Here is a 15,933-nt window from a genome sequence, read left to right as displayed (position 1 = left end):
AGTAGAGTGAAGACCCCAAATGGTCCTCAGACCTCCCGGATCTCGCCAGGAATTATCCCTGAGCCCAGAGCCAGAGTAAGCCCTGAACACCGCTGGGTGTGCCCCCACCCCCTGCAAAAAACAGTAACAAACACATACAGTTCCATATAGTAACGTCATGCAGGTAGGCAGAGCACAGACACAGCAGGACGCTTGGTTTAGGTGGGAATCAGGACAGAAGCCCGAACCTGAACAAGAAACTCGCCGAACAATTATCAAGATGCTTTTTAGGAATGCCCACTTGTGTTTTTGTATCCTTTGCCCAACAGCTCACATGGGTTCCCAGCTACAGGAGTTAGCTCGGGAGACAAAGACCACCCGTTTCTATGGGGCTCGGGGGCACTGCCTTGCAAAGGAGCGGGAAGGAGTTGTTAGCCTGCAGCTCTGCGCGGACGTAGTTCTCAACACTGAAGGGAAACGTCCCTTCCTGGTGGTCGTCGCCCCCACCCTCACCCCCCGCGTCTCAACCACTTCTCTCCTTTAAATGCAAGTGCGACTGTGCCAAGGAAATGGTAAGATCAGGCCCAGCACCGCCTGGGCGGTGGCCCTCCAAGGCCCGTGGGACATTCACTCCCTTCACCCTCCAATGAAACAAAAGCCTCGGTAATGTGATTCAAACAAAATGATGCAGGCAAGACGCACTGGCGTCCTTTCCCAGAGCCACACCCCCGAGGCCCCAGAGGGCCTTGGATGCGAGAATTGAAGCCTTCGAGACTCCCTGAACCAACACGAAAGGCAAATGAAGGTGGAAGAGTGGAAGCGTTTCCCTTTTTTCCTTCTTGCTTTACACCCGGAGACGCACAGAGGTTTATTCCTGGCTCTGCACTCAGGAACTGCTGCACCCCTGCACCCCTGGCACTGCTTGGGGGGGGACCAGATGGGATGCCGAGGATTTTGAGTCCAGGTGGGCCGCGTGCATGGCAAACGCCCTCCCCGCAATTCTAGCGCTGCGGGCCCCTTTTGTTCGTTGGCTCTGAAACGCCGCCAGACTCCCGGTCCAAGCGTCAGAGCCCATAAGGACCGGCCCCTAGGGCACGCGCACCCGCCCGTGGGTCCGTCCGCCGACCGGCTGCCCGGCCGGCCGGCTCTCTCGCTCGGCTCCGCCCCTTGCCCGGCATGCACTGCGCCGACGAGCCCGCGCCCTCCCCCCGCCCCCCACGCCCCTCCACCTCCGGCGCCTCCAAATGACAAGCGGCGCGGGGCATTGTGGTCCCGCGCGAGAGCGAGGTCGGGAGCCGGGGTGGAGGCGGCGGGGAGGGGGGGGCTGGGAAAAGAAAAGAGCGACCGGGGGCGGGCCGGGCGGGGCCTCTTTGGCGCATGCGCACGACCCCGCCGGCGCGGGCGGGGCGGGGCGGGGCGGGGCGGAGCGAGGCGGAGCGGGGCGGAGCGGGGCGGAGCGGGGCGGAGCGCGACCTACGGCGAGCGGAGTGGGGCGGGGCCGCGCGGCCTTGGCGGGGAGTCCGCGAGCCCGGAGGGGTGGGGGGCGGGCGAGGGAGCGGGCAGAGGAGGAAGTGTCATGGCGTCGGGCCGTGGAGCCTCTTCTCGCTGGTTCTTCACTCGGGAGCAGCTGGAGAACACGCCGAGCCGCCGTTGCGGGATGGAGGCGGACAAAGAGCTCTCGAGCCGCCAGCAGGCGGCCAACCTCATCCAGGACATGGGGCAGCGCCTCAACGTGTATCCTTTCCGCCGCAGACAGACTCGGCGGCCCTCCGCCGCTCACGCCCCGGCCCCGCTCCCCCCCGAGCTCGGCCGCCGCCGGTCGCCCGCCGACCCCCGGCCTCGCCCTTCCTCCCCCGCCCGCGCCCGCGCCCGCACCCGCGCCCGCGCCCGCACCTCCCCGGCCCCGAACATGGCGTCGCTGCTTTTCCCCTCAGCCTTAGGCCGAGCTTTGGTCCGGGCGGGCTCGGGAGGCCGCGCCGGGGAGGAAGAGGAGCCCGGGAAGGCGGGCGGCGAGGCGGCGGCGTTGTGTAATCCCCGGCGCGGTCGGCGTGAGTGAGTGAGTGAGTGTGTGTGTGTCTGTGTGTCTGTGTGTGTGTCTGTGTCTCTCTCGGCGGCTGGGGGGAGGGGAGCGCCGCTGAGGGGAGTCTCGGGGGTGCGGGCCGCGGTCGGAGTGAGTGAGAGAAAGAGAGAGAGAGAGAGTGTGTGTGTGTGTGTGTCTGTCTGTCTGTCTCGGCGGCTGGGGGGTGGGGGGGGCGCCGCTGAGGGGAGTCTCGGGGGTGCGGGCCGCGGCCGGAGTGAGTGAGTGAGAGAGAGAGAGAGAGAGAGAGAGAGAGAGAGAGAGAGTGTGTGTGTGTGTGTGTGTGTGTGTGTGTGTGTGTGTGTCTCGGCGGCTGGGGGGTGGGGGGGCGCCGCTGAGGGGAGTCTCGGGGGTGCGGGCCGCGGCGTCTGAGGACTTGAAGGGTCAGTCAGGCCCGGCTGGAGGCGTCCGCGGCGCGGCGGCGGCGGCGGCGGTGGTGGTTGTGGTTGTGGTTGTGGTTGTGGAGGCGCTCGCCCCGCGAGTGCGCCCCGGAGGGCTTTCTGTTCCAGGCGTGGGTTTTTTTTTCTCTCTCTCTCTCTTTTCTTTTTCTTTCTTTTTTCTTTTTTTTTTTTTCTTCTTCTCTGGACGGAGGCGTCTGCGCGCGCGCGCCTGCCTTTCCGCTGTCTGGCTCGTAGCGAAGTCGGTCCTGGCCGTCGATTAAAAAAAATAATAATAATAATGATCCCTCTTCCAGGTCTCCCTCCGTGGGGAAATGTGGGCGTGAGAGAGAGGAACGTGCTCGGCGCTTCTTTCCTCCGCTGTGGCTTCTCGTCCGGTCCCCAGGCAGCTTGCGGGAAGGGGATTCTTGGAGAAACTCGAGTTTTTGGGGTTTTTTTTTGGGGGGGGTCGTTTGTTTTGTGTGTGTGTGTGTGTGTGTGTCGGGTGGTTGGGGTGTGCCCGGAAAGGGGGAGTCGGGTGGGGTGGGGTTGGTGGGCTGGCGGGGGAGCAGGAGAAGGAACTTTTAGATCGGGAATTTTCCAGTGGAATGGTTTTGGAAATGAGAACTTGTTTTGTTTTGTTTTTCCTAAACGGCCCATCCCAGCTCTCAGCTGACAATAAACACTGCGATTGTTTATATGCACAGGTTTTATATGCACCATTCTTTCACCAAATTCAGTAGAAATGTAAGTACTTACTGTCTTTTTTTTTTTTTTAAATAGACTTCTGCCAGTTTTTTAAGGTCAATTGATAACGCGGGAAATCAAAAGTTGGTCGTTTCTGTGAAACTGTTGTTGTTTTAATCTTTTTTTTGTTTGTTTTTTTGTTTTTTTTTTTTTAACCGGGGGACGAGGTGCCACTCTGCACACTCCTGGCTCTGCACTCAGAAAATCACTTCCTGCAGTCCCAGGGCATCGACCCGGGGTCGACAGCGCAAAACAAATGCGGGTTTTTTGGGGGGGGAAAGTGTGATGACGTAATGATCAGGCCCAGTGTTCAGCTATGTCAAGTATTATGAGCTAAAAGATAAACATTGCTCATGTAGAGTTATTTTACATAGGTTTTCTTCATTAAAAATTTTATATTTAGGGTTGAGTGATTTCACACAGTGGTGGAGCAGGTCTAATTTGGAGCAGCCGTATCATTGTGTTATATGTCGTTACTGTATCAAACCTATTTTCAACCCGCAGGTACTGGGAACTGTGCTTATTGTAACATTCTCTTGAATTAGCTCTTTGTAAAAGTTCGTGTTGAGCAGACATATTTTATTTGCTTACATAATTTCTTAGGATGTCAAATGTATCACCCGTCAGCATAGGGTGACTTGCTGTTTGAAACTTGGTCAAATCTTGTTTCACATTGACTATACCAGATTATTGAGATGTGTATGCCACATATGTCATATAAATGCACACTTAATGGTTATGCAAGATAAGATTGTAGTGCCCTTTTCAGATTGACACGAGTTTCTGTTAACAAAAAATTGTGTATTTAGAAGTACCAAGTGGCCTTTTAGTTCTATCTCTTTTGCTTTTTATTAGTTATTTGCATGCTATTCTGACAGGTGTTTGTAGAGAAATGTGCCATGGAAGACTTTATGCTATTTGTGGATTGTCATTGAGACCTAGTTTTGCTACAACAAAGTTTTTCATAGCAAAAAAATTCTGAATTGGGGACGAAAGCTTAGTAGTTTAGACTGATTCCTGTTTTTAATCTCTTACTAACTTCAGTTGATTTGAATGATCAGATTGCTATGTGTAGATTTTCAACAGCGTTTTTGTCTCATCTCCAGTTGTTTCCATTCCTCTTTTAAATCTGAACAGTTTCTGTTAGTTTTCCATTTTCTTTGTTTTTGGTGGCCAGACTTGGCAGTTCTCAGAATTTATGCTTGCCTCTGCACTCAGGGACTGACTGAGTTTGGGGGACCATATGGACTGTCCCAGACTGAACCCAGGTTGGTTGCATTGATCGCAACTGCTTTATCCACTGTATAATCTGTCTGGTCCCCTATTCTTCCCCCTTTCCCATTTTTTTTTTTAGTCACATATTTTGTGCACAGGACTTAGATCAGTGAAACTGTTAGGGAGATCACTTAGATCAGTTAGAGATCACTTCAGGGCCAGAGCTATAATACACTCAACCAGGCACTTTTCTTGCACACTGCCAAACTTGCCTCCATCCCCTGGCCCACCAGGAATCATCCCTTAGCATTGAGCCAAGAGTAACCCTGAGCATCATCAGGTGTGACACACACACACACACAAACCTGGTAGAAGTCAGAATAATTCTGGGGATTTTTTTTTTCATATATGCCTACCAGTGTCCTATTTGCTGAATTAGATTTTTCTACTTGGAATAAATAATCTTACCACAAGATTGTACTTCTTGAACTCTCCCTCTGCCATAATTTAATCTTTGTTCCCTGTTTGGTGTTCTTTGAAACAAATATCTTTTTTTTTTCTTTTTAACTTGTAAGCTCTATCCATTTGTTTATTCATTTAATTCTGTACAATTGATAGTCACCTGTTGTGTATGCCTATTGCCTCAAAAATATGGAACGCTTCGCGAATTTGCGTGTCATCCTTGCTTAGGGGCCATGCTAATCTCTGTATCGTTCGAAATTTAGTATATATGCTGCTGAAGCGAGCGCTGAAACAAATATGTTACAGTCAAAATTCATAGTTGACTGGTGAAGCCCAAATCACTTGCTTGTTAGAAGCCCATAACATTTTCACTGTTTTACTTAAATATCACTCGGTTAAAAACAGTATTTTTATTACTCTTAATGTCTTCCATGTAGATGACAAATTTGAATGTGGGATAATTGAAATCTGATGGCATATTTTGGAAAGTAATATTGACCTTCATATTTGACCTAGTTCTTTTTGTCTTTGTTATTTATATCAAAAGTAGTTCGGTATTTTAATATTTAGTATTTAGCATTTAACACATAATACCACCTCTCTTTTTTCCCCCCATTTCAAATTGAATGTGGATCTCTTTCAATCATAATTTCCTGGCATTAATGGGACTTTTTTTTTCCCTGGGGGGGTGTTATAGTAGAATGTAAATACAGTAATCTTAGAGAAATATGGATTTTCATGATTCAGTTACAAAGTAAACTATGGTTATGGTTAAACTAAGGTTATGGTTACAAACTATCAAGTTTTATAATAGATACCATATATCACTTGGGACTGTTAATGTTTATGTGGTTTCATTGTATTTTTTCACTCTACAAGCTTAAGGTAAGAAATCCTCTAAAGATTAAGTGGTTTTAAGGATGCAATTAAGTCTCAACATGTATGGTAACCCAGAAACTTTTTTCTTTGAGTTCTCTGGGCAATTTCTCTGCTAGGGTTGAATCACTATCAACAGTCAATGACTTTTCTCTGTAACCTAATTAGACAAATCCACCTTTCCTCACCAGATGTAGTGAAGTTTGTGTGACTAGAATTAGTAATTAAAGAATGGCATTGCTGGATCAAGCTCAAGATAAATCTAGTAAAATGAAAAGTCCCTAAAGCCAACAGTGCCTCTAACTTATATACTGTGGGAGAATATTCTTCAATTATTACTTTATCGTTCTGGGGGGAGGGGGTTAGCCACACACAGCCATGCTCAGACCATGATCATGGTAATGATCCTGCAGGCGCTCAGGGGACCTTTTGTGGTTCTGGAAATCGAACCCAGGCTGACCACATACAAGACATGCGCTTAATTGCTGTACTATCCCTCTGACCACCATTGTTTTTAAATGACCAACTTTTCTCTCTGTTTTGCGGGGTAGGTCACATCCTACAGTGCCCTCACTTCACATTCTTGACAGGCTGACAGTGAATGTAGGGGCTCTGTATGGGCTCTTAATTTTTTTGGGTGCAGAGGTACATTTGGAGGTGTTCGGGGATCACTTCTGACAGGACTCAGAATTATTTGGGTGCCAGGGATTGAACCCAGTGTGACTGCATGCAAGGCAAGTGCCCTGCTTTCTATACTTCCAGCTCTAAATGACCAGCTTTTCTCAGAAACTATTAAATTGTTTTGTTAGTCATGTTTTGTTAGTTACTTATGGTGTATTTGCTGCTTATTTTTCAAGTTAATGAATTCTCTCGTGTTGTATAAATCTTTTTTTGAGAGTTTTTAATTGGTCTTCACCTGAACTTACAGGACCTCTACAGTTTGCCAGGCCATCTTTGATCTTTTCACTTTTCTTAGGTTCATTGTCACTTTTTATGAGTTCCAGCGATCAGAACTGCAAATCATATGTAAGTTCTAAAGTAATTTCATTTAAGCTCCCAAGAGTGTATAGTTAAAGATGATATGTTTTGATTAATTTTTTTTTTTTTTTTTTGCTTTTTGGGTCACACCCAGTGATTACTACTCGCTCTTCACTCAGGAATTACTCCTGGCGGTGCTCGGGGGACCGTATGGGATGCTAGGAATCAAACCTGGGTTGGCTGCATCCGAGCAAACACCCTACTCGCTGTGCCATCACTCTAGCCCCAACTAATGGTTTTTAAATAATGACTTAAGAATTCATGATCTATGTCACTGTTTATTTTTTTCTTTTTGAAACTGTTTAGATAGTGATTTACAATCAGTAATACAGTAATTTCAGGCATTTAATGCTCTAATACCACATTCCTTCCAGTTATTATCTCTCCCTCCCCCCCCAGCCTGTCCCCCTTATCCCCTTACCAGACACAAAATTACATTGCTTGTTACAGCTTGTATTTTATAATGCTGTTACTAAAGTCATTGAGGATTGCTAAGCTTCTAGGAGCTAGTTGAGCCTTCTGTGCTATAGTTTTCTCTAATTGAGCTTAGTGAATTTTTACACAACTATCCCATCTAATTTTCTACTTTTTTTCTTTTTATGGTTTTTGAGCCAAGCTCGGCGATGCTCAGGGCTTACTCCTGGCTCTGCACTCAGGAATTACTCTTGATGGTTCTTGGGGACCATCTGGATGCCAGGGACCGAATCCGGGTCAGCTGCGTGCCTGGCGAGCACTGTACATGCTGTACTGTGTCTCCCACCCTTATCCCATCTAATTTTTGTTCCTACTGGGCTGTCCTGCTGAACTTGGGAGTTGTGGAGCAGCAGTGCCACGTGCTCCAGCAGTTGTATCACTAGAATGATTCAGCACCAGTGACTTCCAAGTGGAAGCGGATGTGCGTGGGTGGAGCCGTGGGCCCTGCCAGTGGGGCAGGGACTCAACCTGCCCCCATCCTGAGAGGGCTCCAGTAATCAGTGCCCAGGAGACCAAGACTACCGGGCTCAGCACTGCAGGGGCATCTCTCTGTTTCTTTTATACTACTAAGATAAATGGGTCAGCAGCTACACAAAAGTACAAACTTGTGTTTGCTTGTTCTGAAATTAGCTTACCACTTTTTGCTTTTATAGTCTTAATCCCTTGACCCAAACTAGCAGAGCCCATTTAAATATTCGAAGGTTTGAGGGCCAGGAAGATAGTACAGCAGGTAGGGCATTTGCCGTGCGTGAAGGCAATCCGGATTGAATCCCTGACATCCTATATGGTCCCCTGAGTACTATCAAGAGTAGTTCCTGAGAGCTTTGCCAGGTGTGAACCCAAAACCAAAAAAAATTTTTTTTAATTATAAAAGATTTATTGGTTTGGTTTTGAATTTTGATTTTAGGATTTGGGGGGTGTTGTGCCAGGCAGTGCTCAGAGATCATTCCTGGTGGTTCTGGGGGACTATGAAACCAGAGGCCAGGGTTGGTTGGTTATAAGGCAAGCACTTTCACCCTTGTCTTGCTTTGGTCCTGAAAATTAGAGATATAAAAACTTTTTTGCAGTCTTCATTACCTGGAGCAGTAGCACCGTAGCACTGTCCTCCCGTTGTTCATCGATTTGCTTGAGCGGGCACTAGTCTCCACTGTGAGACTTGTTACTGTTTTTGGCATATACAATACGTCTTGGGTAGCTTGCCGGGCTCTCCGAGAGGGGCAATCAGACCCGGGTCGGCCGCGTGCAAGGCACACACCCTACCCACTTAAAACTTGTGAATGTAGGAACTAGTTAATTATCTGAAGAGTATAAAAAAGTTGAAAACCACTGATCTACAAGTCCCTGGGCTGATAATTTGACAATCCCCCATTGTAATCTTGAAATTGGCCTTGCAGTAGAAATTTATTCAAAGGAGGGTATTTGGTTGTTTTGGGGGGTCATACCCAGAATGATCAGGGCTTACTCCATACTCTGCATTTAGGGATTACTTTTGGCAGCCTCAGGGGACCATGCGGGTATAATGGATTGGATCCAGTTTAGCTCCATGCAAAGCCAAGTGCCTTACCTGGTGTACTATGGCTCCAGCCCTGATAATCTTTTCTCTTCTTGGGAGGGGAAGGGCCACACACAGCAATGCTCAGGGGTTATTTCTGGCTCTGCATTTAGGAATCACTTCTGGCAGTGCTTGGTGGACCGTATGGGATGTTGGGGATTGAACCCAGCTGGGCTGCATTTAGGGCAAGCACCGTATTTACTGTACTATTTCTCCAGCCCAGCAGATATCCTTTTTCTTCGTGCAGATAAGGAAGATGAATCAAGTAGGTTAAATACTTGAAGTTACACAGCAAATAGTTACCAAAACAAAAATCCTACTGATTTATATTTGATAGCCTATGCTACTAAATACAATTGTTTCCTCAAGTTGTGTTATTAGGATTCTCTTCAGAACCCTGAAATAACCTCACTGAGAGTAATATACCATTTGTGATGTACCATTTGTGACTCACTATTTGCATAAGAATTATTAGGATGCTTGGTACCCTGGGATGTGACTCAGCAGAGGAATATGTGCACATCTGTGAGACCCAGAGTTTGGTGGTCCATCACCACAAAGAACTTTTTTATTCTTGTGTAGTGAAATCTGGACAGTTACTTAATATGTTCCTACTTCTGCCTTTCATTAAAAATTTTAGTTCAAGAATTTTTAAAGTTTAGTTCATGAGTGCTATTTAAATTCAGAATCCATCCTACTGCTGAGAAATACTGCAGTTCTGTGCTGTAGGACTTATTGCAGTGATGGAATATTTACCTTTGCTATTCAGAATGATAGATACTGACTAAATACAGGTTTCTTAGGTTATGAAATTTAATATTTTTAAATTTAAAACTTCTAAATTCCTGTTCAACTATAAATAGCATGAATGAAAATTTTTTTGATTGCCCTGCGTAACGGGAACTTTGCTCATCTCAGTTTTATTCTTCCAAGTAAACAATTATTAAATGACTTGTACAAAATCAAAGCGGTTATTAAGTGGAATTTAAACCCTGAACTCTGCCGTTCCTGTACTATAGTGCTTACTTTAACCTTACTCAAATCTGACTAATGCACACTGTTGATGACAATGATTTTACAGCAGGAAATAAAAATTCCCAAGAGTATGATTTGCTTATTTTATTGGCCAAATTCAGTAAAATCCTCATATGGGGGTGGGGGTTATACCCGGTAGTCTGGCTCAGGGGTTCCTCCTGACTCTGGTGCATGGGGTACTATATGGAATGCCACAGATTGAACCTGGGTCAGCACTGTGCAAGGCAGGTGTCCTATCTGCTCTATTACCTCTTTGGACTCCCAATATTTTTGTATGTTTTGGGGGCACTGCTGGCTGTGCTCAGAGATCACTTCTGGTGGGGCTCAGGGGACCATAAGTGCTGTCAGGGGTGAACCCAGGTCTGTCACATGCAAGGTAAGTACTATCACTTTGGCCTAAAATCCTCTTTTGAGTTAGGCCCCATATACCTCTTCCAGCTTTACACGAATTAAAATTTATGTATTATGCACCTATATTCTTCTGTGTGATGCTGGGTTATGTCAGACTTTGTTTTGTTTGGGGGCCCATGTCTTTGTGCTCAGGGATCACTTTTCTGTTAGTGCTGGGGTGGAAGATCAGGGGGACTGTATGTTGTGCCAAGAATTGAATCTGGGTTGGCTATGTGCAGGTCCTTAAACCCAATCCCTGAAATCTCCCCAGTGCTCATCTGTCAGATTTTAAGATTAAATTGACATTCCAACTCCTCACAAAGAAGAACCCCACTAATTCCACTTTTTCTCTTTTGGGTCCTTCATAAAGAAGAACTCGGCTAACTCCGCTTTTTCTCTTTTGGGTCCTCTTTACATCCTTATTTTCTGTCTATTTTGGTATCCTTGGGTAAACCAAGTTGTGTATAATTGTGCTATGAAACAATTTTTTTATAAATATAGAAGCACAAAAAAAAACCCATCTTATCACTTTTCAAGTTTCAAGAAAAACAGCTTTGACCAAGGATGTAGCATAGTGTTATAGCACTTAACTTGCCTATTCATGAGGTCTTAGACTTGAATGCTGACATTACAAAGAAAAAAACACCATTGCTAACTACTCCAGAAGTATTTTCATGTTTCATGTTCTGATGTTAGCCACTACTCTGCCTTCTCAAAGTGACTACTATCCTTTTTGTTATGGTATTTTAAGTTTCCAACTGTGTGTATTTTACTGATAATACAGTCAGTCATGGCACCATTTATTATGTTCTTTTGTTCTTTTATTCCCTGTAAATTGCCAGCTGGATCTAGAAATTTGATCAGGCTTATTAGATCCCTTTGGCAAGCTTTCAGGTGGTGTTATGTTCTTTCATCAGGCAGTACTTAATGTTTAGTTATCTTTCCTTGTGATATTAGCAGCTGTTGCTCATTGCCTAGGTCCTTTCATTTAGTGTTGATATTCTATAATTCTATTGTTACTGGGTCATTTTCATTCAAGTGATGTTTTTCTACATTTTCGGTCCATACATCTAGGAATTATAAGATAAATACTTGAATCTTGCTCTATACTATGTCTTTATTAGCTTAATTCCATTTACATTTGCACATTGAAAGTATAGTTTAGCAGTTTTTTTCCTGTGTTTTTAGAAAGTTGTACATCAGTTTTAGAAAATTTTATTTCTTCGTTCCACAATCTTTAGCTCCCTTCCTACCCCTTTTGTTGTTTTTGTTTTATTTTTGAGACATACTCAGCAATGGGCTGGAGCAATAGCACAGCAGGTAGGGCATTTGCCTTGCACACAGCCTACATACATGGCCAACCGGAGTTCAATTCCTCCACCCCTCTTGGAGAGCCTGGCAAGCTACCCGTGACATATTCGATATGCCAAACACAGTAACAAGTCTCACAATGTTACTGGGCCCACTCAAGCAAATCGATGAACAAGGGGGGGACGGTGACAGTGACTCAGCAGTGTTCAGAGTTATTTCTGCTTCTGCACTCAGGAATTACACCTGTCTATGCTTGGGGAAACATGGGGGTCAGGGATAGAACCTGAGTTGTCCATATGCAAAGAAGTGCCCTATCCACTGTACTATCTCTCCAGCCACCATTTACTTCTTTTTCTTCTCTAGTTTATTCTGTACATTTCTATAAGTAGAATCATAGATTATGTCATCCTTCTGACTGGCATCTTTCACTTATGTTTTCAAGATGATCTGTAGCATATATTAGAACTTGATTTATTTTTCTGCCAGAACTACTATTATAGTCTTTTATAGGCATTCATCAGCTGATGGAATTTTGGGCTGTATTTTTTGTGAGGTTTCTCTTGAATCAGTAAGCCATATGGTGACTCTGAATACCAGTAAGGACAGTTTACTTATGTTTTAATTTTTGGTTCTAGTTTTTGTTCTAGTTTTCTTTAAAGTAACGTTGTCTGGTTTAAATACCCTTTTGTTTCATGCTTTCCTGAGATTAGTTTTCCTGAGCTTTCAGTGGGTAGATATGCTTCAAGAGGAGTTTCTTAACTTTGCATAGCTCTGTTCTTTATATAACAGAAATGTACAACATACTTTCTGAGGTTTCCTAACCATTTCTCTCATTTTTCTGTTTTTTTTTTTCCTTTGGTGGGGGTTGTTGATTTGGGCCACACCCTGCTGTGCTCAGGGAATTTGTATTACTAGTATTGGGGACTGAACCAGGGTTAGCCACATCAAAAGCAAGTACCTCAACCCTTTCTCATTTCCCTCTCCTTTCCTGCTTTTATATTCCTATTTCTCGTTTCCTTGTTGCTCATAGGGTTTTCTCTTCAATAGGGATTTTCAAAAAGATCCTTGAGATAAATTTGAAAAATATTTCAAAAACTGGCTTTAAGGGGCTGGAGCAATAGCACAGCGGGTAGGGCGTTTGCCTTGCACGTGGCCAACACTGGTTCGATTCCCAGCATCCTATATGGTCCCCCAGCACCGCCAGGAGTGATTCCTGAGTGCAAAGCCAGGAGTAACCCCTGAGCATCGCCGGGTGTGACCCGAAAAGCGGTCACGGTCACGGTCCTCTCGTTTATCGATTTTGCTCGAGCGGGCCCAGTAACGTCTCCATCATGAGATTTGTTGTTACTGTGTTTGGCATATCGAATACGTCACGGGTAGCTTGCCAGGCTCTGTTGTGGGGGCGAGATACTCTCGGTAGCTTGCCGGACTCTCCGAGAGGGGCAGAGGAATCGAACTTGGGTCGGCCATGTTGGCTGCTTGTAAGGCAAACACCCTATCACTGTGCTATGGCTCCAAAAGCAAAAAAAAAAAACTGGCTTTAAGCCATACTCTGTTTTTTTTTTCATTCATTCATCATCCTGTTATTCGTCGATTGCCTCGAGCAGGCCCCAGTAACGTCTCTTTCATCCTAGCCCTGAGATTTATATTCAAGGCTCTTTAGGAGAATGAGACCCATCATTATTACTGGTATTTGGCATATTTGGTATGCCAGGGGGAGTTTGCCTGACTCTGCCCTGTGGGCAGGCTACATTCGATAGCCTGCAAGTTTGTCCAAAGTAGGAATGAGATAATAAGATGTCATAAAAAAGATGTCCTGATAAGATGTCTTGCATCTTATTGGCCATTGATGGGATTACACGGTGCCAGGGGGCCAGGTGGTGGGTGTGACCCCCGCCTACTGGAATTTGGAGGATCTGGGTGTAGGATGCTCGACTCCAATCCGAGTAGGCTTGAAGATCTCGGCCCCGGAACCCGCGTGGATTTGTCCCTCTGCCAGTACCTTCATGTGTGCGGAGAGTGGTCTCAGCATGGTGGTGGCTGGTCCTGGAATTTTTTTTAAAAATTTTTTTATTTTAATTTTTAAAATTTTTAATTTTTTTAATTTTAATTTTTTTAAATTTTTATTATTTTGCTTTTGGGGTCACACCCCGCGATGCACAGGGGTTACTCCTGGCTCTGCACTCAGGAATTACTCCTGGTGGTGCTTGGGGCAACATATGGGACGCCCGCTATGGAACCTAGGCCAGCCATGTGCAAGGCAAGTGCCTTACCCGCTGTGCTATCCCTCCAGCGCCATACTCTAGTTCTTTTTCCCCACTGTGGCCTTTTCTCACCTTGTTTCCTACTTGGTTCTTCCCTGTGTCTCCAGTGCTCCCTCCTTGACAGTTCTAATTGTAAAGTTGGCATATTAATTTCTTATTGTGTAATCATTTAAGGAAATACATGTAATATGGAGGTGTTTTTCTAAATTTTTAGATGTCTAATACAGAGTAGAAAAAAACAAATTGGCACTAAGAACCTCACAAACTGTTCACTGCTAAGATTTCAAAATGTACATGGGGGCTGAGGGGAATGTCTGCCGTACAGTCAGACCTGGGGGCCTTGAAAACTGGGGACATTGATGGAGGGAAGTGAACTCTGTTGAAGGAGTTGATGTTAGACCATTATATCCTTGAGCTCATTATTAATAACTATAACTCAAAGGTAATTTGATAAGAAAGTTGTTTTGGTTTGGGGGCCACACCTGGCATTTCTCATAACTGACTGTTCAGAGATTGCTCCTGGTAGTGCTAAGGGGATCAATTATATGGAATGCCAAGGATCGAATCTGGGTGGGCCGCGTGCAAGTTGTCCTACCTACTGTATTATTGCTCCAGCTGTTTTTTTTTTTTTAAGATTTCAGAAAGCACAGCTTACAGTGTGTTATGTACATAACAAATGATTATTCAGCGATAGCACAGCGGAAAGGCGTTTGCCTTGCACGCAGCCAACATGGCCGACTCGAGTTCGATTCCTCTACCCCTCTCAGAGAGCCTGGCAAACTACCCGTGACTTACTCGATACGCCAAAAACAGTAACAAGTCTCATGATGGAGACGTTACTGGGCCCGCTCGAGCAAATCGATGAACAACGGGAAGACCGTGACCGTGCAGTATGACTTAAGTGGGTTATACATGATAGAGATGCTGCTTACCTTAAGGGATTTATATTTAATGGGAGAGGGAGGAAAATATAGTGGATTGAACTTGTCTGTTTAATGTGGCAGTCACTGGGGCATTGACCAATTTGAGCTGGTATTTTTTGTTTGTTTGTTTTTGTCTTTGTGAGATAACCCAGCTGATATCAGGTGCTAGTCGTGGCTCTGTACTCAAGGATCATTCCTGGTGGTGCCCTGGATCAGAGTAGGCCGGCTGCTTGGAAGGCAAGCACCTTACCCAGAAAAAGTATTTTCTCTGGCCCAGTTTGAATTGTGTTGTGATACTTCTGAATATTTAATACATTTGCTAGCCTTTTTCTTTTAATGACTTTTCTCTTTAAAATATCTACTAAGCATTGAAGCCTTTGCTATCATGTACTTATACGTATTAACTAGAAATGGTTTTTATTTTCTTCTTTGATAAGGTGGTTCATGGGGGGGAAATTATACTTGTTGCTCAGTTTACATTTCTATTTTATGGAACTATTTTGAACTACAAGCTAGCAAAAGTAATACCAGTGAACTGAGGGCAAGCAAACATTTAGTCAACAAGTAAAATTGCTGTTAAATCACAGTCACTAGTTTCTTCTATGGAAGAATTGCATAATTTAAATACCAAGGTTAGTCATTGTTTAACAAATGTACGTCTACTGAAAACAACCTAATATAAAATTAACAGATGTACAGTAAGTTTTTTGCATTAAGATACATGTTTATTGGTATTCATTATTCATTTGAAAGCAATGGTTGGGTTTATCAGTTCAGAAGAAACTGCCTACTGGCAATTGCTGTTGCTTTCTAGCCTGGCACCCTCCCCTCCCCCAACAACGAACTTGGTCTCTAGATTTTCCTATTCTGGACACGTTTCAGAACAATGGAAATATGTAATATTTTAACTTGGTGTGTTTTCTAGATTCAAACATGGTGTGGCATGTAGCATACATTTTCCTTGTTTTTTCTTTTTTTAACATACTCATGTGAATATACCTCATTTTATTATTAATGGCCATTTAGCTGCTTCCCATTCAGGTGTTGTATGTCTATGAGTATTCAGATACAAGGGTGTTTTGGCGGGGGCAGGGGTGTTAGACTTTGGGCCAACTGGTGGTGCTCAGAGATCACTCCTTACAGATTCAGGGGACCTTAATGTGGTCTTCTGAAGCCCTGTCTGCTGAGTGGAAGGGAAATGCCCTACCCACTG

At 44.9% G+C, this 15,933-nt stretch overlaps 1 protein-coding gene and 1 non-coding gene across 4 annotated transcripts in view; one reads left to right on the top strand and one right to left on the bottom strand.

Moving 5' to 3' along the window:
* Positions 1-1,542: 1,542 nt before the first annotated feature.
* The window catches only part of CCNT2 (cyclin T2), a 40,539-nt gene continuing 26,148 nt past the window's right edge, over positions 1,543-15,933 (top strand). For all 3 annotated transcript variants that reach the window (XR_008792944.1, XM_056117533.1, XM_056117532.1), the window contains exons 1-2: positions 1,543-1,713; positions 3,099-3,180. Coding sequence is in view for 2 of the 3 variants with exons in the window: in XM_056117533.1 (XP_055973508.1) it covers positions 1,556-1,713; positions 3,099-3,180 (240 nt within the window). In the remaining variant the exon portion in view is untranslated. The remainder of the gene's footprint in view (positions 1,714-3,098; positions 3,181-15,933) is intronic.
* Positions 5,041-5,144, bottom strand: LOC130027059 (U6 spliceosomal RNA). The gene has a single exon (XR_008792997.1). It is a non-coding gene; the product is annotated as a U6 spliceosomal RNA (small nuclear RNA).

The sequence above is a fragment of the Sorex fumeus genome, unplaced genomic scaffold, assembly GCF_029834395.1.
Source record: "Sorex fumeus unplaced genomic scaffold, SorFum_2.1 ptg000035l, whole genome shotgun sequence".
NCBI lineage: Eukaryota > Metazoa > Chordata > Mammalia > Eulipotyphla > Soricidae > Sorex > Sorex fumeus.
Note: the sequence above shows the minus strand (reverse complement) of the source record. Positions and strands in the feature narration are given on the sequence as shown.